The following is a 22,962-nucleotide window of genomic DNA, read 5'->3' as shown; positions in this document are numbered from 1 at the left end:
GGCAAAAGCAGATCGCTGTGCTGTTGGCCCCGCAGCCGTGTGGGTCTGCGGAGCTGCCTGGCTGCACCCGCCGGGCAGGCGGTGGCAGGGAGGACGCCCAGCACCTTGCCCCGGCAGCAGGACTTTCCCTGGGCCCCGCTTCCCTGGCACCGGCGAGCCTCAGGTTTCCACAGCTGCCTGCCACGCTCTCTGAGGCCGGGCTTTTGCTCTGCAGGGGCACAGGGGTCCTTTGCTGCCTGGGTGGGAGAAGGGAAGGAGGGACAAGCTGCCTCTCTGGCCAGGGTGGCAGCTGGTCCCGGAGCAGGGGCCGGGCTGGCAGAGGAAGACGCGTGAAGCCTGCTTTCACTCTTTACACCCCAGGAGTGACGCTGCTTTTTGCTGTGGTTTCTTTGCAGAATGGGATCCGCAAAGCCTTTTGGTTTTTGAAACTTGGCATACAGAGCAACTGGGGAAAACCAGGATACACCTGCATTTATCGAGTGCAGGTGCATGGGAAGATAGCGGAAACGAATGCCATCGGCCAGACACATGTGCAGATCTTCCAGCAATAAGAATTAAAGAGGAAAATGGAGGAACAGACCAGAGGGATGTGGTTTATCCATCTGCTGCAGAGCAATGTCGTTGCAGAGGCCTTCCAAAGCAGACAACTTCTGCCTTTCCCAGGCTGAGGCCTTCCTCGGGCTTTCCACTTTCTCTCTGCCACGGGGACGTTGGCTAACCGAGCAAAGGGAGACGACGCTCCCGTAGCCTTTCCTTGCCTAAGGTCCTTGATGAAATCCTTTGGCACGAGGGCCACTGCCCCATCTCGCCCCACGAAGGAGTTGTCGGAGCTTGGCAGCGTTTGGGGGTCATGATCCCCGCAGCACGTGCCCATTCCGCTCAGGGCACACCTTGGCTCTGGGGACTGCGGTGCGGCCATGGCTGGGACCCTTGAGGGCTCTGAAGCTCTGGCACCAAGGCTCCTGCCGGAGTTTCACAGTTCCTGCAGTTACTGTAGTCCCAGGCCAGGTCTAGGGCTTGGCCATATTGCCCACCAGCATCTGTCACAAACCCAAACCAACTTATTGCTTCGGGGAATTTCTCCCCAGCTCATTGACTTCCCCAGGAGCAACCTAGTAACTACTGCTCCTCGTAGTGAAGGGAAAGAAACGCAAAGAAATCCCCTAGGAAAGACAGCCCTGCTCCCTTCGGACACCGCTCCCCACAGCCTCCTTCAGGGCAGCCATTTTCTTCCCCCCTCTCCTCCCACCCTGACACGTCTGCTCCTCTCTCTCCGCCCTCACCGCCCGGCTGGATAGTCCTCTGATTGGTTCAGAGCCACCACACCCTTCCCTGATTGGTTCCGGTCTGCACATGGTGGGCGGGATCGGTTCTGCCCCCTGCAGAGCTGACTGGCGCTGGCTGTGACAGGCCCAGGGCAGTCCCAGATGTCCTCCTCCACAGCTGGGTCTTGAGCACCCCAGGGCACTGTGAGCCACCACCTCTGGCCTGAAAGGACCACGCCGCGTCCTGGTGGCTCTGTGCCGATGGCAGGCACGCTCCTTCCAGGAATAGCTGGGCCCACACGGCTCCTAGGGAACAGGTATGAGGGCTCGCTCCTCCTCGGAGCATCAGCTGGCAGGTGGGACACACAGAGCCTGATGGGGGGCTGCGGAAACAGTACGGGGAAGCCAGCAAGGGCTGTGGGCAGAGTAACAGCCCCAGAGCTTGAGAAACCCACCGTGAGTGGGGAAGAGGCTCAGCTGGAAGCCCCTCTGACCCCCCTGGTCCAAACCCTGCCATCCTGCTGCTCACAAAGTCCTTTGGCACGAGGGCCGCTGCCCCATCTCGCCCCACAAAGGAGTTGTTGGAGCCTGGCAGTACACCCTCCTTTCTCTACACACGCTGTGGTGGGTTGACCCCAGCAGACCGATGCTCAGCCAGGCCCCAAGCAATGGCTACTTTGGAAAGACCAAAAGCCCAGGCTTTATTGCGGAGCATGGGGTTACATGGCAGGCAAGAGCCCTGTGGTCAGTGTGGGTCGGCTGTCCCTGCTGTGTCCCCTCCCAGCCTCTCACCCAGCCTCGGCCTACTCGCTCAGGGACATGCAGAGAGAAACAGAGGAAGCCTTGGCGCTCTGCAAGCACTGTTCAGCACGAGCTAAAACACCAGCTGGTGTGCTTTCAACAGTCCAGTCACAAACCCAAAACACAGCGCCAGGTGGGTGCCGGGGTCTCTCTCTGAACCCCTGCCCCCCGGTAGCTCCGTCTGTGATGTCATAGCCATGACCTCACACCGTACGGGGCCAGGCCACTGTGAAGTCAAGGCTGGCCACCCTGCACCGCAGCACTGGGGGCCACAACCTCCCACCTGGAAGGAGCTCGCCGTGTCCTGGGGGCTGTGTGCCCGTGGCAGGCGTTCTCCTCCCAGCAATCAGTTTGGGGCTCTCGCCTGAGTGACCTCCCCTGGGCAGGCAACGCTCCTGCGGCAGAAGGAGGACACCCAGGCTTGCAGGGGACCTTCATTTCTCCCCAAGATGAGGCAGAGAAAGGCTCCTGCAAGAGCACAAGGCGCTGCCCTGTCAAGGAGGAGAGCCAGCAGCAACGTGGGCGGATGTGCAGCTGGGCCCACTCAGGTCCTCGAGAACAGGTACGAGGATTTCTTCCTCCTGGGGACGTTGGCTGGCAGGGGGGACCCACAGAGCCTAAAGGGGCACTGGGGGGACCGATGGAGAAGCTGGCGAGCACTGTGGGTCCCAGGGCTTGGGAAAGCCGCCGTGAGTGTGGAAGAGGCTCAGCTGAAAGCCTCGCTGAACCCCCGGGCCAAACCCCACAGTCCTGCTGCTCGGGGTCCCACCATGACACTGGGAAGTTCCTGCTGCTCTCCAGCACAAGCCGTTTCTGGGCACCTGGAGCAACCACCGTGCAGGTGTGTCTGGGTAGCCTCTGGCAGAGCCGCGGGAGAGCTCAGCCCTCTCCCCGCCAGGCCTCCCTGGCAAAGGGCGGCTGCAAAGTCCTGGTGGGTCTCTGCCGAGGGCGAGAAGCCTTGGGGGGTGTTCCAGAGAGGGCTCTGGCCATCATGCTGCAGAGGCCCCGGGAAGAGGTGGGGGCTTTGGAGGACAGCAGCTGCTCCCCTCTCCCCAAAGAGCACCAGGCCGCTGAGATGCCTGCCCAGGGGCAGGTTGGTGCTATGGGGGCCAGGGGGCAGTCGCGGTAAGAAGCAGCTGTGCCACCCCGCTCTGCGGCTTCTTCCGCCCTGTCTCACCACGTCTCCTGGGAGGCTTCACAAAGCCTGTCTTCTGGCCAGGGCCTTGCCTCGCCTCGCACGGCATGGAGACGGTGCAAAACAGTGCTCCATCTTTTTCCTCCCATAGCTGCACCTGCTCTCAGGAGGACCAGGGCACCAGCTGGGAAGGGCCAGCATGCTCCAGCTGCCATACAGGAGACAATGAGCGTAAGCTCAGCGCTGCCTTTCACCCCATGTTTGCACCAAGCCTGCCTGGCTCAGCCGGGACCTACAGCCCTGCAGAACCGGCGTCATCCTGCCCCGACCGACGCCTGGGGCCACCTCCCCTACGTGACCGTGGGAACCTGGCTACCACGTCCATGCCTTTGTGGGATACTGTAGTAATCATGGGGTAGCCCAGTACGGTAGAGGCCCAGAGGCCAAAGCCTCATCCACCCTCCCTCCCTAGTCGCACCCTCAGTGCCCTGCCTGCTAGGGGATCCTGCCCGGCCCTCCGCCCCCCGCTGCCAGGGTGCAACCAGCTGCCCCCCTCTCCAGGGCATAACCCTGGCCCTGGCAGTGCACCTCCCCGCAGGGGGCTGGCACACGCCCTGACAGGCATCCTCCAGAAGGGTCCTCAGGCTTTTCTCCATTTTTTCGCCCAGGGTTGGTCCTCAGCATTGCTTACAGCCTGGCAACGGCCATGCTTTACCTCCACAGATGCCTCAGCACAGGCGTCTCCACCCTGTGAGTACGACGCGTGTCTGCTCTGGACACAGAGACAGGGGGTGCCAGTGGGACAGGGCGAGCGGCGGGGGCTGGAGGTGCTCCCCACCAGGAGACCCCCTGGCTCCCCTCTAAATTGCTGCTCCTCAACTGTAAGAGAAAACCCCCCTGTGCAGGCCTCTGCCCTTAGGCACTGCTAACACCAGGACTTACTCTTTTTCAGGAAAGAGGTCATCACCCTGAAAACGGAGAGGCTCTCCACGATCCTCTTCTTGATGAGCCTAGCTGCTCTCGGTGAGTATTCACCCCCTGTCAGCAGAGGCACAGAGGTGGGGGCTGTGAGCTTCAGCATGAGGGAGAGGCACTGGAGCACCCGTGGGGCCCTTCCAGCCTCCCACCTTTGCCGGTCTGGGAGGTCGTGAGATGCTCGCTACATGCAGGGGAAATGGGGCGTAGCTGTGGGGTGCCAAGCATGCCCAGGAACCAAGGCTGTGCAGAGCCCCAAGGCCAAAGGAAAGGGTCCCTGCTTGGATCTGCAACCTCTCTCTGCACCCCCTCCCCGTATCCTCAGCCAGCCTCTTGCCACCTTTGGTGTGGGAGGAGACCGCCTCACTACAGGGTTTGTGAGAAACTCTAGTCAAGTAACTCTCTCTTGGTGATGTGAATTACAGCTGGTGCCTACTGCGGGACCTCACTCCTCGTGTGGATGCTGTGGACAAGGAGTGTGCCACAGGTCAGTGGGACAGGAAAGTCCCGCAAAGGAGCACGGCTGGGGGTGGGTGGGTAAACTGGCCAGTCCTCCGGTTCCAGGCAGTGACCCACGGAAGCGGCAGCAGCTTCTGCCGTGCCTTCCTAGAGCTGCCGGCTCTGGAAAGCCCCGGCAGCCCGGGGACTCAAATGGAGAGCCTTTCTCTTTCAGGTGCTGCTGGAGCAGCTGGCTGCAGACGAGCTGATGTCCCTGCGGTAAAAGCCCTCTCCTCTCTCCTGACCTGCAGCACATTGGGTGGGGTAGCGGCAGATGAGCCCATGCTATCTGCACTCACGTGCGCGGCGCCTAGGGCTCGTGCCTTTCGCTCCTGCCTGGGCCTTCTGCTAAGCCTGGAGGGGGAGGGAAGCCCTTGCAAACTGGGGAAAGAAAAGGGGGCTCGAGCACCTCTCCTCCCGAGCTTGGAGGCTCTGGGAGGGGCTGGGCAGCTCTCTGACAAGATCTGCTTTCCTGGGGACTGCAGGAACGTGCTTGCTGTGTGGGGGGAGAAATCCCAAGAGCTGCAACAGCTGAGGGCTGAGGTAGCGCGCCTGGCTGCAGAGATCGGCGCTATGAAGAAGGTGATGCTGCACTTTGGGAAAGAGGGCTGGGATGAGCAGGGCCCCACACAAGGCCCTTCCTGGCCCAGTTCCTGGGCTTTTCCTGCTCAGCCCACACGCTCATCCCTTGCCAGGGGCTGCCGGTGGAACTTCTCCAAGTAAAGCCCCTTCCCCTGGCCAGGTCTAACGTGATCGTTTCCCCTGTTCCTTTGTGTCTTTCCCAGGAAGCAGAGCAAATGAGAGAGGCAATGTCTGCAACCACACAGGCGCCTGACTGGGCTCTGAAAAGCGCAGGTACAGACGGACGTCAGGTCCACGCAAGAAAGTCTCGTCGTGCTGGGCTCGTGCTTGGCAGTCCCCAAAGCAGGCTGTGCCGCAGACTCTGCTCTCCGAGGCAGAGGGAGGTGGGACCAAATCACGGGGCCCAAGAGCATGACTGTGGCAGAGCAGCTCCCTTGGGCTCACCCCAGTCCCGCCTTCGGGACCCTCGCTGGAGCCCCGGCCGTGCCCCTGACAGCATTTCTGCCCTCTCCCTCTCCGCTGAGCTTTCCTGGGGCGTGAAAGCGTATGGCTGGGTCATCCTCTGCTGTTGACGCAGCGGGGCCTTGGCTTGGGTCTGCTGCCCTTCCCGTGGGGGCTTGCTGTCTCCCAGCACCAGCACACCTTCTCTTTGTGCGGCTGGGAGAGACACCATCACCGGGCACGGGGATCCCCTCCTTGCTTGGGCCACCTCCGAACGTGCGGTGCTGCATGTGGGGCTGGCAGGCAGCCTTAGAAGTCGCCTGCAGAGACCAGGTCCTCCGAGCCTGGGGCCTCCTGCAGTCAGCTGCTCTCTTCTCCCTTCAGGGGCTGCCATCGACCTGCAGAGATCATCCGGCAGCTCTGCATGGCTCTGCAGAGTGTTTGCGTTCCTGTGTACTCCCCCCCTTCTGGATACCTTTGTGCAGGTACAGGAGCAGAAACTGCCAGTGCTGCTTCTCTTGCCTCTTATAAAGTTGGGGGCAAGCCCTGGGGCGTCTCCCCTCAGGCCAGCGGTATTGCTGACGGCCACGGCACTGGTCCAGTGCCTGGTGCCTGAGGTCTCACACAGGGCTTGGCTCCCAAGAAAAGAGCAGCTGCCCTCAGAAGGGGGCTGAGCTGAGCTGAGCTGAGCTGAGCTGAGCTTCCTGCCCACCATCCCTGGTCACTGGTGGGTGAAGGCGCTTCTCCTTCAGGACCGCGTTTCCCTGCCACAGCTCTGATTGCCCGCGTCCCCATGGGGCAGTGGAGGGTGAAGGGAGGCTGCAGAGCTGCTGGCCAAAAAGAGAGGTTTCTTGAAAGCCCTGCCTCCAGTGCAGGGGATCAGATGTTTCCCACTGGTCGGCTCTTCTCCTCTCTCCTGGGCTGGGAAGACGGCCAGGCGCTTCTGTCCGCTTCCCAACACGCCATTCATTTCAAGCACAAGCAGTGCTGCCTGTGCTTCTGGCTGCACGGGAGCGCAGCGGGCCCCATCACGCCCTCGCCTTCATTGCTCTTGCCCTCTGCTTTCAGCCGGATGCTTCCCCAGGATACTGCTGGCCTTTCCAAGGCTCTCGGAGCGAGGTGCTAATCCGGTTGCCCGCACTAGTACGACCGATAGCCATCACCGTACAGCACACCTCAAAGATAACCGCTCCGCTGGGGACTGTCAGTAGTGCTCCTCGAGATTTCGTCGTCTCTGTAAGTCTCTGCTGGGCAACTGGGGGCTGGGACCTGGCCGCAGGGAAAAGCTGTAACGGGGACTTGCTGCTCTCTGCACATCTGCCGAGATCCGTGTGCTCCCAAGCACTGCCGTTCCCTGAGGGCCCATCTCAAGTGACGTGCAGGGTGGTGTCACCCCTCCTCAGACTTGCTCAGCACAGTTTGGCCCAGCACCTCCGGGCCCCTGAGCAACACACAAGGAGGAGACTCAGCCCCACTGCATCCTGCACCAGACCGCACTGAAGCTGCGGGCGCTGGGTGCGCATCTAGCATGAGCGTTTCCTCGTGGTCAGGTTGAGCCTGACCTGCTCCCCTGCGCTTTATCTCCAAGGGACTGGATGAGGAAGGCAAGGACGAAACTCTGCTGGGGACATTCACCTACGCCGTGCAGAAAGAGCCGGCACAGACCTTCTCTCTGCAGGTACCGGGCGTGCGTGTGGGCAAGAGGCCAGGGCAGAAATGCCGGTTTGCCAGCAAGTCGCTGGCAGAAGGAGTGTGGATGGTCCCTGCCAGCGCAGGGGCCCGACCCTGGTCGAGAGAAACATCGGTGGGATCAGGAGGGAGAGCGGCATCTGGCAGGGCGGCAAAAGCAGATCGCTGTGCTGTTGGCCCCGCAGCCGTGTGGGTCTGCGGAGCTGCCTGGCTGCACCCGCCGGGCAGGCGGTGGCAGGGAGGACGCCCAGCACCTTGCCCCGGCAGCAGGACTTTCCCTGGGCCCCGCTTCCCCGGCACCGGCGAGCCTCAGGTTTCCACAGCTGCCTGCCACGCTCTCTGAGGCCGGGCTTTTGCTCTGCAGGGGCACAGGGGTCCTTTGCTGCCTGGGTGGGAGAAGGGAAGGAGGGACAAGCTGCCTCTCTGGCCAGGGTGGCAGCTGGTCCCGGAGCAGGGGCCGGGCTGGCAGAGGAAGACGCGTGAAGCCTGCTTTCACTCTTTACACCCCAGGAGTGACGCTGCTTTTTGCTGTGGTTTCTTTGCAGAATGGGATCCGCAAAGCCTTTTGGTTTTTGAAACTTGGCATACAGAGCAACTGGGGAAAACCAGGATACACCTGCATTTATCGAGTGCAGGTGCATGGGAAGATAGCGGAAACGAATGCCATCGGCCAGACACATGTGCAGATCTTCCAGCAATAAGAATTAAAGAGGAAAATGGAGGAACAGACCAGAGGGATGTGGTTTATCCATCTGCTGCAGAGCAATGTCGTTGCAGAGGCCTTCCAAAGCAGACAACTTCTGCCTTTCCCAGGCTGAGGCCTTCCTCGGGCTTTCCACTTTCTCTCTGCCACGGGGACGTTGGCTAACCGAGCAAAGGGAGACGACGCTCCCGTAGCCTTTCCTTGCCTAAGGTCCTTGATGAAATCCTTTGGCACGAGGGCCACTGCCCCATCTCGCCCCACGAAGGAGTTGTCGGAGCTTGGCAGCGTTTGGGGGTCATGATCCCCGCAGCACGTGCCCATTCCGCTCAGGGCACACCTTGGCTCTGGGGACTGCGGTGCGGCCATGGCTGGGACCCTTGAGGGCTCTGAAGCTCTGGCACCAAGGCTCCTGCCGGAGTTTCACAGTTCCTGCAGTTACTGTAGTCCCAGGCCAGGTCTAGGGCTTGGCCATATTGCCCACCAGCATCTGTCACAAACCCAAACCAACTTATTGCTTCGGGGAATTTCTCCCCAGCTCATTGACTTCCCCAGGAGCAACCTAGTAACTACTGCTCCTCGTAGTGAAGGGAAAGAAACGCAAAGAAATCCCCTAGGAAAGACAGCCCTGCTCCCTTCGGACACCGCTCCCCACAGCCTCCTTCAGGGCAGCCATTTTCTTCCCCCTCTCCTCCCACCCTGACACGTCTGCTCCTCTCTCTCCGCCCTCACCGCCCGGCTGGATAGTCCTCTGATTGGTTCAGAGCCACCACACCCTTCCCTGATTGGTTCCGGTCTGCACATGGTGGGCGGGATCGGTTCTGCCCCCTGCAGAGCTGACTGGCGCTGGCTGTGACAGGCCCAGGGCAGTCCCAGATGTCCTCCTCCACAGCTGGGTCTTGAGCACCCCAGGGCACTGTGAGCCACCACCTCTGGCCTGAAAGGACCACGCCGCGTCCTGGTGGCTCTGTGCCGATGGCAGGCACGCTCCTTCCAGGAATAGCTGGGCCCACACGGCTCCTAGGGAACAGGTATGAGGGCTCGCTCCTCCTCGGAGCATCAGCTGGCAGGTGGGACACACAGAGCCTGATGGGGGGCTGCGGAAACAGTACGGGGAAGCCAGCAAGGGCTGTGGGCAGAGTAACAGCCCCAGAGCTTGAGAAACCCACCGTGAGTGGGGAAGAGGCTCAGCTGGAAGCCCCTCTGACCCCCCTGGTCCAAACCCTGCCATCCTGCTGCTCACAAAGTCCTTTGGCACGAGGGCCGCTGCCCCATCTCGCCCCACAAAGGAGTTGTTGGAGCCTGGCAGTACACCCTCCTTTCTCTACACACGCTGTGGTGGGTTGACCCCAGCAGACCGATGCTCAGCCAGGCCCCAAGCAATGGCTACTTTGGAAAGACCAAAAGCCCAGGCTTTATTGCGGAGCATGGGGTTACATGGCAGGCAAGAGCCCTGTGGTCAGTGTGGGTCGGCTGTCCCTGCTGTGTCCCCTCCCAGCCTCTCACCCAGCCTCGGCCTACTCGCTCAGGGACATGCAGAGAGAAACAGAGGAAGCCTTGGCGCTCTGCAAGCACTGTTCAGCACGAGCTAAAACACCAGCTGGTGTGCTTTCAACAGTCCAGTCACAAACCCAAAACACAGCGCCAGGTGGGTGCCGGGGTCTCTCTCTGAACCCCTGCCCCCCGGTAGCTCCGTCTGTGATGTCATAGCCATGACCTCACACCGTACGGGGCCAGGCCACTGTGAAGTCAAGGCTGGCCACCCTGCACCGCAGCACTGGGGGCCACAACCTCCCACCTGGAAGGAGCTCGCCGTGTCCTGGGGGCTGTGTGCCCGTGGCAGGCGTTCTCCTCCCAGCAATCAGTTTGGGGCTCTCGCCTGAGTGACCTCCCCTGGGCAGGCAACGCTCCTGCGGCAGAAGGAGGACACCCAGGCTTGCAGGGGACCTTCATTTCTCCCCAAGATGAGGCAGAGAAAGGCTCCTGCAAGAGCACAAGGCGCTGCCCTGTCAAGGAGGAGAGCCAGCAGCAACGTGGGCGGATGTGCAGCTGGGCCCACTCAGGTCCTCGAGAACAGGTACGAGGATTTCTTCCTCCTGGGGACGTTGGCTGGCAGGGCGGCCCCACAGAGCCTAAAGGGGCACTGGGGGGACCGATGGAGAAGCTGGCGAGCACTGTGGGTCCCAGGGCTTGGGAAAGCCGCCGTGAGTGTGGAAGAGGCTCAGCTGAAAGCCTCGCTGAACCCCCGGGCCAAACCCCACAGTCCTGCTGCTCGGGGTCCCACCATGACACTGGGAAGTTCCTGCTGCTCTCCAGCACAAGCCGTTTCTGGGCACCTGGAGCAACCACCGTGCAGGTGTGTCTGGGTAGCCTCTGGCAGAGCCGCGGGAGAGCTCAGCCCTCTCCCCGCCAGGCCTCCCTGGCAAAGGGCGGCTGCAAAGTCCTGGTGGGTCTCTGCCGAGGGCGAGAAGCCTTGGGGGGTGTTCCAGAGAGGGCTCTGGCCATCATGCTGCAGAGGCCCCGGGAAGAGGTGGGGGCTTTGGAGGACAGCAGCTGCTCCCCTCTCCCCAAAGAGCACCAGGCCGCTGAGATGCCTGCCCAGGGGCAGGTTGGTGCTATGGGGGCCAGGGGGCAGTCGCGGTAAGAAGCAGCTGTGCCACCCCGCTCTGCGGCTTCTTCCGCCCTGTCTCACCACGTCTCCTGGGAGGCTTCACAAAGCCTGTCTTCTGGCCAGGGCCTTGCCTCGCCTCGCACGGCATGGAGACGGTGCAAAACAGTGCTCCATCTTTTTCCTCCCATAGCTGCACCTGCTCTCAGGAGGACCAGGGCACCAGCTGGGAAGGGCCAGCATGCTCCAGCTGCCATACAGGAGACAATGAGCGTAAGCTCAGCGCTGCCTTTCACCCCATGTTTGCACCAAGCCTGCCTGGCTCAGCCGGGACCTACAGCCCTGCAGAACCGGCGTCATCCTGCCCCGACCGAGGCCTGGGGCCACCTCCCCTACGTGACCGTGGGAACCTGGCTACCACGTCCATGCCTTTGTGGGATACTGTAGTAATCATGGGGTAGCCCAGTACGGTAGAGGCCCAGAGGCCAAAGCCTCATCCACCCTCCCTCCCTAGTCGCACCCTCAGTGCCCTGCCTGCTAGGGGATCCTGCCCGGCCCTCCGCCCCCCGCTGCCAGGGTGCAACCAGCTGCCCCCCTCTCCAGGGCATAACCCTGGCCCTGGCAGTGCACCTCCCCGCAGGGGGCTGGCACACGCCCTGACAGGCATCCTCCAGAAGGGTCCTCAGGCTTTTCTCCATTTTTTTTCGCCCAGGGTTGGTCCTCAGCATTGCTTACAGCCTGGCAACGGCCATGCTTTACCTCCACAGATGCCTCAGCACAGGCGTCTCCACCCTGTGAGTACGACGCGTGTCTGCTCTGGACACAGAGACAGGGGGTGCCAGTGGGACAGGGCGAGCGGCGGGGGCTGGAGGTGCTCCCCACCAGGAGACCCCCTGGCTCCCCTCTAAATTGCTGCTCCTCAACTGTAAGAGAAAACCCCCCTGTGCAGGCCTCTGCCCTTAGGCACTGCTAACACCAGGACTTACTCTTTTTCAGGAAAGAGGTCATCACCCTGAAAACGGAGAGGCTCTCCACGATCCTCTTCTTGATGAGCCTAGCTGCTCTCGGTGAGTATTCACCCCCTGTCAGCAGAGGCACAGAGGTGGGGGCTGTGAGCTTCAGCATGAGGGAGAGGCACTGGAGCACCCGTGGGGCCCTTCCAGCCTCCCACCTTTGCCGGTCTGGGAGGTCGTGAGATGCTCGCTACATGCAGGGGAAATGGGGCGTAGCTGTGGGGTGCCAAGCATGCCCAGGAACCAAGGCTGTGCAGAGCCCCAAGGCCAAAGGAAAGGGTCCCTGCTTGGATCTGCAACCTCTCTCTGCACCCCCTCCCCGTATCCTCAGCCAGCCTCTTGCCACCTTTGGTGTGGGAGGAGACCGCCTCACTACAGGGTTTGTGAGAAACTCTAGTCAAGTAACTCTCTCTTGGTGATGTGAATTACAGCTGGTGCCTACTGCGGGACCTCACTCCTCGTGTGGATGCTGTGGACAAGGAGTGTGCCACAGGTCAGTGGGACAGGAAAGTCCCGCAAAGGAGCACGGCTGGGGGTGGGTGGGTAAACTGGCCAGTCCTCCGGTTCCAGGCAGTGACCCACGGAAGCGGCAGCAGCTTCTGCCGTGCCTTCCTAGAGCTGCCGGCTCTGGAAAGCCCCGGCAGCCCGGGGACTCAAATGGAGAGCCTTTCTCTTTCAGGTGCTGCTGGAGCAGCTGGCTGCAGACGAGCTGATGTCCCTGCGGTAAAAGCCCTCTCCTCTCTCCTGACCTGCAGCACATTGGGTGGGGTAGCGGCAGATGAGCCCATGCTATCTGCACTCACGTGCGCGGCGCCTAGGGCTCGTGCCTTTCGCTCCTGCCTGGGCCTTCTGCTAAGCCTGGAGGGGGAGGGAAGCCCTTGCAAACTGGGGAAAGAAAAGGGGGCTCGAGCACCTCTCCTCCCGAGCTTGGAGGCTCTGGGAGGGGCTGGGCAGCTCTCTGACAAGATCTGCTTTCCTGGGGACTGCAGGAACGTGCTTGCTGTGTGGGGGGAGAAATCCCAAGAGCTGCAACAGCTGAGGGCTGAGGTAGCGCGCCTGGCTGCAGAGATCGGCGCTATGAAGAAGGTGATGCTGCACTTTGGGAAAGAGGGCTGGGATGAGCAGGGCCCCACACAAGGCCCTTCCTGGCCCAGTTCCTGGGCTTTTCCTGCTCAGCCCACACGCTCATCCCTTGCCAGGGGCTGCCGGTGGAACTTCTCCAAGTAAAGCCCCTTCCCCTGGCCAGGTCTAACGTGATCGTTTCCCCTGTTCCTTTGTGTCTTTCCCAGGAAGCAGAGCAAATGAGAGAGGCAATGTCTGCAACCACACAGGCGCCTGACTGGGCTCTGAAAAGCGCAGGTACAGACAGACGTCAGGTCCACGCAAGAAAGTCTCGTCGTGCTGGGCTCGTGCTTGGCAGTCCCCAAAGCAGGCTGTGCCGCAGACTCTGCTCTCCGAGGCAGAGGGAGGTGGGACCAAATCACGGGGCCCAAGAGCATGACTGTGGCAGAGCAGCTCCCTTGGGCTCACCCCAGTCCCGCCTTCGGGACCCTCGCTGGAGCCCCGGCCGTGCCCCTGACAGCATTTCTGCCCTCTCCCTCTCCGCTGAGCTTTCCTGGGGCGTGAAAGCGTATGGCTGGGTCATCCTCTGCTGTTGACGCAGTGGGGCCTTGGCTTGGGTCTGCTGCCCTTCCCGTGGGGGCTTGCTGTCTCCCAGCACCAGCACACCTTCTCTTTGTGCGGCTGGGAGAGACACCATCACCGGGCACAGGGATCCCCTCCTTGCTTGGGCCACCTCCGAACGTGCGGTGCTGCATGTGGGGCTGGCAGGCAGCCTTAGAAGTCGCCTGCAGAGACCAGGTCCTCCGAGCCTGGGGCCTCCTGCAGTCAGCTGCTCTCTTCTCCCTTCAGGGGCTGCCATCGACCTGCAGAGATCATCCGGCAGCTCTGCATGGCTCTGCAGAGTGTTTGCGTTCCTGTGTACTCCCCCCCTTCTGGATACCTTTGTGCAGGTACAGGAGCAGAAACTGCCAGTGCTGCTTCTCTTGCCTCTTATAAAGTTGGGGGCAAGCCCTGGGGCGTCTCCCCTCAGGCCAGCGGTATTGCTGACGGCCACGGCACTGCTCCAGTGCCTGGTGCCTGAGGTCTCACACAGGGCTTGGCTCCCAAGAAAAGAGCAGCTGCCCTCAGAAGGGGGCTGAGCTGAGCTGAGCTGAGCTGAGCTTCCTGCCCACCATCCCTGGTCACTGGTGGGTGAAGGCGCTTCTCCTTCAGGACCGCGTTTCCCTGCCACAGCTCTGATTGCCCGCGTCCCCATGGGGCAGTGGAGGGTGAAGGGAGGCTGCAGAGCTGCTGGCCAAAAAGAGAGGTTTCTTGAAAGCCCTGCCTCCAGTGCAGGGGATCAGATGTTTCCCACTGGTCGGCTCTTCTCCTCTCTCCTGGGCTGGGAAGACGGCCAGGCGCTTCTGTCCGCTTCCCAACACGCCATTCATTTCAAGCACAAGCAGTGCTGCCTGTGCTTCTGGCTGCACGGGAGCGCAGCGGGCCCCATCACGCCCTCGCCTTCATTGCTCTTGCCCTCTGCTTTCAGCCGGATGCTTCCCCAGGATACTGCTGGCCTTTCCAAGGCTCTCGGAGCGAGGTGCTAATCCGGTTGCCCGCACTAGTACGACCGATAGCCATCACCGTACAGCACACCTCAAAGATAACCGCTCCGCTGGGGACTGTCAGTAGTGCTCCTCGAGATTTCGTCGTCTCTGTAAGTCTCTGCTGGGCAACTGGGGGCTGGGACCTGGCCGCAGGGAAAAGCTGTAACGGGGACTTGCTGCTCTCTGCACATCTGCCGAGATCCGTGTGCTCCCAAGCACTGCCGTTCCCTGAGGGCCCATCTCAAGTGACGTGCAGGGTGGTGTCACCCCTCCTCAGACTTGCTCAGCACAGTTTGGCCCAGCACCTCCGGGCCCCTGAGCAACACACAAGGAGGAGACTCAGCCCCACTGCACCCTGCACCAGACCGCACTGAAGCTGCGGGCGCTGGGTGCGCATCTAGCATGAGCGTTTCCTCGTGGTCAGGTTGAGCCTGACCTGCTCCCCTGCGCTTTATCTCCAAGGGACTGGATGAGGAAGGCAAGGACGAAACTCTGCTGGGGACATTCACCTACGCCGTGCAGAAAGAGCCGGCACAGACCTTCTCTCTGCAGGTACCGGGCGTGCGTGTGGGCAAGAGGCCAGGGCAGAAATGCCGGTTTGCCAGCAAGTCGCTGGCAGAAGGAGTGTGGATGGTCCCTGCCAGCGCAGGGGCCCGACCCTGGTCGAGAGAAACATCGGTGGGATCAGGAGGGAGAGCGGCTTCTGGCAGGGCGGCAAAAGCAGATCGCTGTGCTGTTGGCCCCGCAGCCGTGTGGGTCTGCGGAGCTGCCTGGCTGCACCCGCCGGGCAGGCGGTGGCAGGGAGGACGCCCAGCACCTTGCCCCGGCAGCAGGACTTTCCCTGGGCCCCGCTTCCCTGGCACCGGCGAGCCTCAGGTTTCCACAGCTGCCTGCCACGCTCTCTGAGGCCGGGCTTTTGCTCTGCAGGGGCACAGGGGTCCTTTGCTGCCTGGGTGGGAGAAGGGAAGGAGGGACAAGCTGCCTCTCTGGCCAGGGTGGCAGCTGGTCCCGGAGCAGGGGCCGGGCTGGCAGAGGAAGACGCGTGAAGCCTGCTTTCACTCTTTACACCCCAGGAGTGACGCTGCTTTTTGCTGTGGTTTCTTTGCAGAATGGGATCCGCAAAGCCTTTTGGTTTTTGAAACTTGGCATACAGAGCAACTGGGGAAAACCAGGATACACCTGCATTTATCGAGTGCAGGTGCATGGGAAGATAGCGGAAACGAATGCCATCGGCCAGACACATGTGCAGATCTTCCAGCAATAAGAATTAAAGAGGAAAATGGAGGAACAGACCAGAGGGATGTGGTTTATCCATCTGCTGCAGAGCAATGTCGTTGCAGAGGCCTTCCAAAGCAGACAACTTCTGCCTTTCCCAGGCTGAGGCCTTCCTCGGGCTTTCCACTTTCTCTCTGCCACGGGGACGTTGGCTAACCGAGCAAAGGGAGACGACGCTCCCGTAGCCTTTCCTTGCCTAAGGTCCTTGATGAAATCCTTTGGCACGAGGGCCACTGCCCCATCTCGCCCCACGAAGGAGTTGTCGGAGCTTGGCAGCGTTTGGGGGTCATGATCCCCGCAGCACGTGCCCATTCCGCTCAGGGCACACCTTGGCTCTGGGGACTGCGGTGCGGCCATGGCTGGGACCCTTGAGGGCTCTGAAGCTCTGGCACCAAGGCTCCTGCCGGAGTTTCACAGTTCCTGCAGTTACTGTAGTCCCAGGCCAGGTCTAGGGCTTGGCCATATTGCCCACCAGCATCTGTCACAAACCCAAACCAACTTATTGCTTCGGGGAATTTCTCCCCAGCTCATTGACTTCCCCAGGAGCAACCTAGTAACTACTGCTCCTCGTAGTGAAGGGAAAGAAACGCAAAGAAATCCCCTAGGAAAGACAGCCCTGCTCCCTTCGGACACCGCTCCCCACAGCCTCCTTCAGGGCAGCCATTTTCTTCCCCCTCTCCTCCCACCCTGACACGTCTGCTCCTCTCTCTCCGCCCTCACCGCCCGGCTGGATAGTCCTCTGATTGGTTCAGAGCCACCACACCCTTCCCTGATTGGTTCCGGTCTGCACATGGTGGGCGGGATCGGTTCTGCCCCCTGCAGAGCTGACTGGCGCTGGCTGTGACAGGCCCAGGGCAGTCCCAGATGTCCTCCTCCACAGCTGGGTCTTGAGCACCCCAGGGCACTGTGAGCCACCACCTCTGGCCTGAAAGGACCACGCCGCGTCCTGGTGGCTCTGTGCCGATGGCAGGCACGCTCCTTCCAGGAATAGCTGGGCCCACACGGCTCCTAGGGAACAGGTATGAGGGCTCGCTCCTCCTCGGAGCATCAGCTGGCAGGTGGGACACACAGAGCCTGATGGGGGGCTGCGGAAACAGTACGGGGAAGCCAGCAAGGGCTGTGGGCAGAGTAACAGCCCCAGAGCTTGAGAAACCCACCGTGAGTGGGGAAGAGGCTCAGCTGGAAGCCCCTCTGACCCCCCTGGTCCAAACCCTGCCATCCTGCTGCTCACAAAGTCCTTTGGCACGAGGGCCGCTGCCCCATCTCGCCCCACAAAGGAGTTGTTGGAGCCTGGCAGTACACCCTCCTTTCTCTACACACGCTGTGGTGGGTTGACCCCAGCAGACCGATGCTCAGCCAGGCCCCAAGCAATGGCTACTTTGGAAAGACCAAAAGCCCAGGCTTTATTGCGGAGCATGGGGTTACATGGCAGGCAAGAGCCCTGTGGTCAGTGTGGGTCGGCTGTCCCTGCTGTGTCCCCTCCCAGCCTCTCACCCAGCCTCGGCCTACTCGCTCAGGGACATGCAGAGAGAAACAGAGGAAGCCTTGGCGCTCTGCAAGCACTGTTCAGCACGAGCTAAAACACCAGCTGGTGTGCTTTCAACAGTCCAGTCACAAACCCAAAACACAGCGCCAGGTGGGTGCCGGGGTCTCTCTCTGAACCCCTGCCCCCCGGTAGCTCCGTCTGTGATGTCATAGCCATGACCTCACACCGTACGGGGCCAGGCCACTGTGAAGTCAAGGCTGGCCACCCTGCACCGCAGCACTGGGGGCCACAACCTCCCACCTGGAAGGAGCTCGCCGTGTCCTGGGGGCTGTGTGCCCGTGGCAGGCGTTCTCCTCCCAGCAATCAGTTTGGGGCTCTCGCCTGAGTGACCTCCCCTGGGCAGGCAACGCTCCTGCGGCAGAAGGAGGACACCCAGGCTTGCAGGGGACCTTCATTTCTCCCCAAGATGAGGCAGAGAAAGGCTCCTGCAAGAGCACAAGGCGCTGCCCTGTCAAGGAGGAGAGCCAGCAGCAACGTGGGCGGATGTGCAGCTGGGCCCACTCAGGTCCTCGAGAACAGGTACGAGGATTTCTTCCTCCTGGGGACGTTGGCTGGCAGGGGGGACCCACAGAGCCTAAAGGGGCACTGGGGGGACCGATGGAGAAGCTGGCGAGCACTGTGGGTCCCAGGGCTTGGGAAAGCCGCCGTGAGTGTGGAAGAGGCTCAGCTGAAAGCCTCGCTGAACCCCCGGGCCAAACCCCACAGTCCTGCTGCTCGGGGTCCCACCATGACACTGGGAAGTTCCTGCTGCTCTCCAGCACAAGCCGTTTCTGGGCACCTGGAGCAACCACCGTGCAGGTGTGTCTGGGTAGCCTCTGGCAGAGCCGCGGGAGAGCTCAGCCCTCTCCCCGCCAGGCCTCCCTGGCAAAGGGCGGCTGCAAAGTCCTGGTGGGTCTCTGCCGAGGGCGAGAAGCCTTGGGGGGTGTTCCAGAGAGGGCTCTGGCCATCATGCTGCAGAGGCCCCGGGAAGAGGTGGGGGCTTTGGAGGACAGCAGCTGCTCCCCTCTCCCCAAAGAGCACCAGGCCGCTGAGATGCCTGCCCAGGGGCAGGTTGGTGCTATGGGGGCCAGGGGGCAGTCGCGGTAAGAAGCAGCTGTGCCACCCCGCTCTGCGGCTTCTTCCGCCCTGTCTCACCACGTCTCCTGGGAGGCTTCACAAAGCCTGTCTTCTGGCCAGGGCCTTGCCTCGCCTCGCACGGCATGGAGACGGTGCAAAACAGTGCTCCATCTTTTTCCTCCCATAGCTGCACCTGCTCTCAGGAGGACCAGGGCACCAGCTGGGAAGGGCCAGCATGCTCCAGCTGCCATACAGGAGACAATGAGCGTAAGCTCAGCACTGCCTTTCACCCCATGTTTGCACCAAGCCTGCCTGGCTCAGCCGGGACCTACAGCCCTGCAGAACCGGCGTCATCCTGCCCCGACCGAGGCCTGGGGCCACCTCCCCTACGTGACCGTGGGAACCTGGCTACCACGTCCATGCCTTTGTGGGATACTGTAGTAATCATGGGGTAGCCCAGTACGGTAGAGGCCCAGAGGCCAAAGCCTCATCCACCCTCCCTCCCTAGTCGCACCCTCAGTGCCCTGCCTGCTAGGGGATCCTGCCCGGCCCTCCGCCCCCCGCTGCCAGGGTGCAACCAGCTGCCCCCCTCTCCAGGGCATAACCCTGGCCCTGGCAGTGCACCTCCCCGCAGGGGGCTGGCACACGCCCTGACAGGCATCCTCCAGAAGGGTCCTCAGGCTTTTCTCCATTTTTTTTCGCCCAGGGTTGGTCCTCAGCATTGCTTACAGCCTGGCAACGGCCATGCTTTACCTCCACAGATGCCTCAGCACAGGCGTCTCCACCCTGTGAGTACGACGCGTGTCTGCTCTGGACACAGAGACAGGGGGTGCCAGTGGGACAGGGCGAGCGGCGGGGGCTGGAGGTGCTCCCCACCAGGAGACCCCCTGGCTCCCCTCTAAATTGCTGCTCCTCAACTGTAAGAGAAAACCCCCCTGTGCAGGCCTCTGCCCTTAGGCACTGCTAACACCAGGACTTACTCTTTTTCAGGAAAGAGGTCATCACCCTGAAAACGGAGAGGCTCTCCACGATCCTCTTCTTGATGAGCCTAGCTGCTCTCGGTGAGTATTCACCCCCTGTCAGCAGAGGCACAGAGGTGGGGGCTGTGAGCTTCAGCATGAGGGAGAGGCACTGGAGCACCCGTGGGGCCCTTCCAGCCTCCCACCTTTGCCGGTCTGGGAGGTCGTGAGATGCTCGCTACATGCAGGGGAAATGGGGCGTAGCTGTGGGGTGCCAAGCATGCCCAGGAACCAAGGCTGTGCAGAGCCCCAAGGCCAAAGGAAAGGGTCCCTGCTTGGATCTGCAACCTCTCTCTGCACCCCCTCCCCGTATCCTCAGCCAGCCTCTTGCCACCTTTGGTGTGGGAGGAGACCGCCTCACTACAGGGTTTGTGAGAAACTCTAGTCAAGTAACTCTCTCTTGGTGATGTGAATTACAGCTGGTGCCTACTGCGGGACCTCACTCCTCGTGTGGATGCTGTGGACAAGGAGTGTGCCACAGGTCAGTGGGACAGGAAAGTCCCGCAAAGGAGCACGGCTGGGGGTGGGTGGGTAAACTGGCCAGTCCTCCGGTTCCAGGCAGTGACCCACGGAAGCGGCAGCAGCTTCTGCCGTGCCTTCCTAGAGCTGCCGGCTCTGGAAAGCCCCGGCAGCCCGGGGACTCAAATGGAGAGCCTTTCTCTTTCAGGTGCTGCTGGAGCAGCTGGCTGCAGACGAGCTGATGTCCCTGCGGTAAAAGCCCTCTCCTCTCTCCTGACCTGCAGCACATTGGGTGGGGTAGCGGCAGATGAGCCCATGCTATCTGCACTCACGTGCGCGGCGCCTAGGGCTCGTGCCTTTCGCTCCTGCCTGGGCCTTCTGCTAAGCCTGGAGGGGGAGGGAAGCCCTTGCAAACTGGGGAAAGAAAAGGGGGCTCGAGCACCTCTCCTCCCGAGCTTGGAGGCTCTGGGAGGGGCTGGGCAGCTCTCTGACAAGATCTGCTTTCCTGGGGACTGCAGGAACGTGCTTGCTGTGTGGGGGGAGAAATCCCAAGAGCTGCAACAGCTGAGGGCTGAGGTAGCGCGCCTGGCTGCAGAGATCGGCGCTATGAAGAAGGTGATGCTGCACTTTGGGAAAGAGGGCTGGGATGAGCAGGGCCCCACACAAGGCCCTTCCTGGCCCAGTTCCTGGGCTTTTCCTGCTCAGCCCACACGCTCATCCCTTGCCAGGGGCTGCCGGTGGAACTTCTCCAAGTAAAGCCCCTTCCCCTGGCCAGGTCTAACGTGATCGTTTCCCCTGTTCCTTTGTGTCTTTCCCAGGAAGCAGAGCAAATGAGAGAGGCAATGTCTGCAACCACACAGGCGCCTGACTGGGCTCTGAAAAGCGCAGGTACAGACAGACGTCAGGTCCACGCAAGAAAGTCTCGTCGTGCTGGGCTCGTGCTTGGCAGTCCCCAAAGCAGGCTGTGCCGCAGACTCTGCTCTCCGAGGCAGAGGGAGGTGGGACCAAATCACGGGGCCCAAGAGCATGACTGTGGCAGAGCAGCTCCCTTGGGCTCACCCCAGTCCCGCCTTCGGGACCCTCGCTGGAGCCCCGGCCGTGCCCCTGACAGCATTTCTGCCCTCTCCCTCTCCGCTGAGCTTTCCTGGGGCGTGAAAGCGTATGGCTGGGTCATCCTCTGCTGTTGACGCAGTGGGGCCTTGGCTTGGGTCTGCTGCCCTTCCCGTGGGGGCTTGCTGTCTCCCAGCACCAGCACACCTTCTCTTTGTGCGGCTGGGAGAGACACCATCACCGGGCACAGGGATCCCCTCCTTGCTTGGGCCACCTCCGAACGTGCGGTGCTGCATGTGGGGCTGGCAGGCAGCCTTAGAAGTCGCCTGCAGAGACCAGGTCCTCCGAGCCTGGGGCCTCCTGCAGTCAGCTGCTCTCTTCTCCCTTCAGGGGCTGCCATCGACCTGCAGAGATCATCCGGCAGCTCTGCATGGCTCTGCAGAGTGTTTGCGTTCCTGTGTACTCCCCCTTCTGGATACCTTTGTGCAGGTACAGGAGCAGAAACTGCCAGTGCTGCTTCTCTTGCCTCTTATAAAGTTGGGGGCAAGCCCTGGGGCGTCTCCCCTCAGGCCAGCGGTATTGCTGACGGCCACGGCACTGCTCCAGTGCCTGGTGCCTGAGGTCTCACACAGGGCTTGGCTCCCAAGAAAAGAGCAGCTGCCCTCAGAAGGGGGCTGAGCTGAGCTGAGCTGAGCTGAGCTTCCTGCCCACCATCCCTGGTCACTGGTGGGTGAAGGCGCTTCTCCTTCAGGACCGCGTTTCCCTGCCACAGCTCTGATTGCCCGCGTCCCCATGGGGCAGTGGAGGGTGAAGGGAGGCTGCAGAGCTGCTGGCCAAAAAGAGAGGTTTCTTGAAAGCCCTGCCTCCAGTGCAGGGGATCAGATGTTTCCCACTGGTCGGCTCTTCTCCTCTCTCCTGGGCTGGGAAGACGGCCAGGCGCTTCTGTCCGCTTCCCAACACGCCATTCATTTCAAGCACAAGCAGTGCTGCCTGTGCTTCTGGCTGCACGGGAGCGCAGCGGGCCCCATCACGCCCTCGCCTTCATTGCTCTTGCCCTCTGCTTTCAGCCGGATGCTTCCCCAGGATACTGCTGGCCTTTCCAAGGCTCTCGGAGCGAGGTGCTAATCCGGTTGCCCGCACTAGTACGACCGATAGCCATCACCGTACAGCACACCTCAAAGATAACCGCTCCGCTGGGGACTGTCAGTAGTGCTCCTCGAGATTTCGTCGTCTCTGTAAGTCTCTGCTGGGCAACTGGGGGCTGGGACCTGGCCGCAGGGAAAAGCTGTAACGGGGACTTGCTGCTCTCTGCACATCTGCCGAGATCCGTGTGCTCCCAAGCACTGCCGTTCCCTGAGGGCCCATCTCAAGTGACGTGCAGGGTGGTGTCACCCCTCCTCAGACTTGCTCAGCACAGTTTGGCCCAGCACCTCCGGGCCCCTGAGCAACACACAAGGAGGAGACTCAGCCCCACTGCATCCTGCACCAGACCGCACTGAAGCTGCGGGCGCTGGGTGCGCATCTAGCATGAGCGTTTCCTCGTGGTCAGGTTGAGCCTGACCTGCTCCCCTGCGCTTTATCTCCAAGGGACTGGATGAGGAAGGCAAGGACGAAACTCTGCTGGGGACATTCACCTACGCCGTGCAGAAAGAGCCGGCACAGACCTTCTCTCTGCAGGTACCGGGCGTGCGTGTGGGCAAGAGGCCAGGGCAGAAATGCCGGTTTGCCAGCAAGTCGCTGGCAGAAGGAGTGTGGATGGTCCCTGCCAGCGCAGGGGCCCGACCCTGGTCGAGAGAAACATCGGTGGGATCAGGAGGGAGAGCGGCATCTGGCAGGGCGGCAAAAGCAGATCGCTGTGCTGTTGGCCCCGCAGCCGTGTGGGTCTGCGGAGCTGCCTGGCTGCACCCGCCGGGCAGGCGGTGGCAGGGAGGACGCCCAGCACCTTGCCCCGGCAGCAGGACTTTCCCTGGGCCCCGCTTCCCCGGCACCGGCGAGCCTCAGGTTTCCACAGCTGCCTGCCACGCTCTCTGAGGCCGGGCTTTTGCTCTGCAGGGGCACAGGGGTCCTTTGCTGCCTGGGTGGGAGAAGGGAAGGAGGGACAAGCTGCCTCTCTGGCCAGGGTGGCAGCTGGTCCCGGAGCAGGGGCCGGGCTGGCAGAGGAAGACGCGTGAAGCCTGCTTTCACTCTTTACACCCCAGGAGT

The 22,962-nt window shown here is 61.8% G+C and overlaps 3 protein-coding genes across 3 annotated transcripts; all 3 read left to right on the top strand.

Annotated features, from left to right (window-relative positions):
* The first annotated feature begins 1,654 nt into the window (after window positions 1-1,654).
* Window positions 1,655-8,087, top strand: LOC148050602 (sperm-associated antigen 4 protein-like). The gene is made up of 12 exons (XM_087741184.1): window positions 1,655-2,628; window positions 3,353-3,432; window positions 3,870-3,951; window positions 4,154-4,224; window positions 4,602-4,663; window positions 4,850-4,893; window positions 5,160-5,256; window positions 5,460-5,529; window positions 6,082-6,182; window positions 6,766-6,933; window positions 7,286-7,375; window positions 7,932-8,087. Exons 1-12 carry the CDS (start codon window positions 2,516-2,518, stop codon window positions 8,085-8,087), a joined length of 1,134 nt encoding a protein of 377 aa, XP_087597310.1. The 5' UTR covers window positions 1,655-2,515.
* A 1,102-nt stretch (window positions 8,088-9,189) lies between these two features.
* Window positions 9,190-15,619, top strand: LOC148050601 (sperm-associated antigen 4 protein-like). The gene is made up of 12 exons (XM_087741183.1): window positions 9,190-10,163; window positions 10,888-10,967; window positions 11,407-11,488; window positions 11,691-11,761; window positions 12,139-12,200; window positions 12,387-12,430; window positions 12,697-12,793; window positions 12,997-13,066; window positions 13,619-13,719; window positions 14,298-14,465; window positions 14,818-14,907; window positions 15,464-15,619. The coding sequence occupies exons 1-12, from the start codon at window positions 10,051-10,053 to the stop codon at window positions 15,617-15,619; spliced, it is 1,134 nt and encodes a 377-aa protein (XP_087597309.1). The 5' UTR covers window positions 9,190-10,050.
* A 1,102-nt stretch (window positions 15,620-16,721) lies between these two features.
* Window positions 16,722-21,970, top strand: LOC148050600 (uncharacterized). Its single transcript, XM_087741182.1, has 10 exons — window positions 16,722-17,695; window positions 18,420-18,499; window positions 18,939-19,020; window positions 19,223-19,293; window positions 19,671-19,732; window positions 19,919-19,962; window positions 20,229-20,325; window positions 20,529-20,598; window positions 21,151-21,249; window positions 21,828-21,970. Exons 1-10 carry the CDS (start codon window positions 17,583-17,585, stop codon window positions 21,968-21,970), a joined length of 861 nt encoding a protein of 286 aa, XP_087597308.1. The 5' UTR covers window positions 16,722-17,582.
* Window positions 21,971-22,962: the final 992 nt, after the last annotated feature.

The sequence above is a fragment of the Nipponia nippon genome, unplaced genomic scaffold, assembly GCF_047370975.1.
Source record: "Nipponia nippon isolate SJK-2023a ecotype South Korea unplaced genomic scaffold, ASM4737097v1 scaffold_8, whole genome shotgun sequence".
In the NCBI taxonomy this organism is placed as follows: Eukaryota; Metazoa; Chordata; class Aves; order Pelecaniformes; family Threskiornithidae; genus Nipponia; species Nipponia nippon.
Note: the sequence above shows the minus strand (reverse complement) of the source record. Positions and strands in the feature narration are given on the sequence as shown.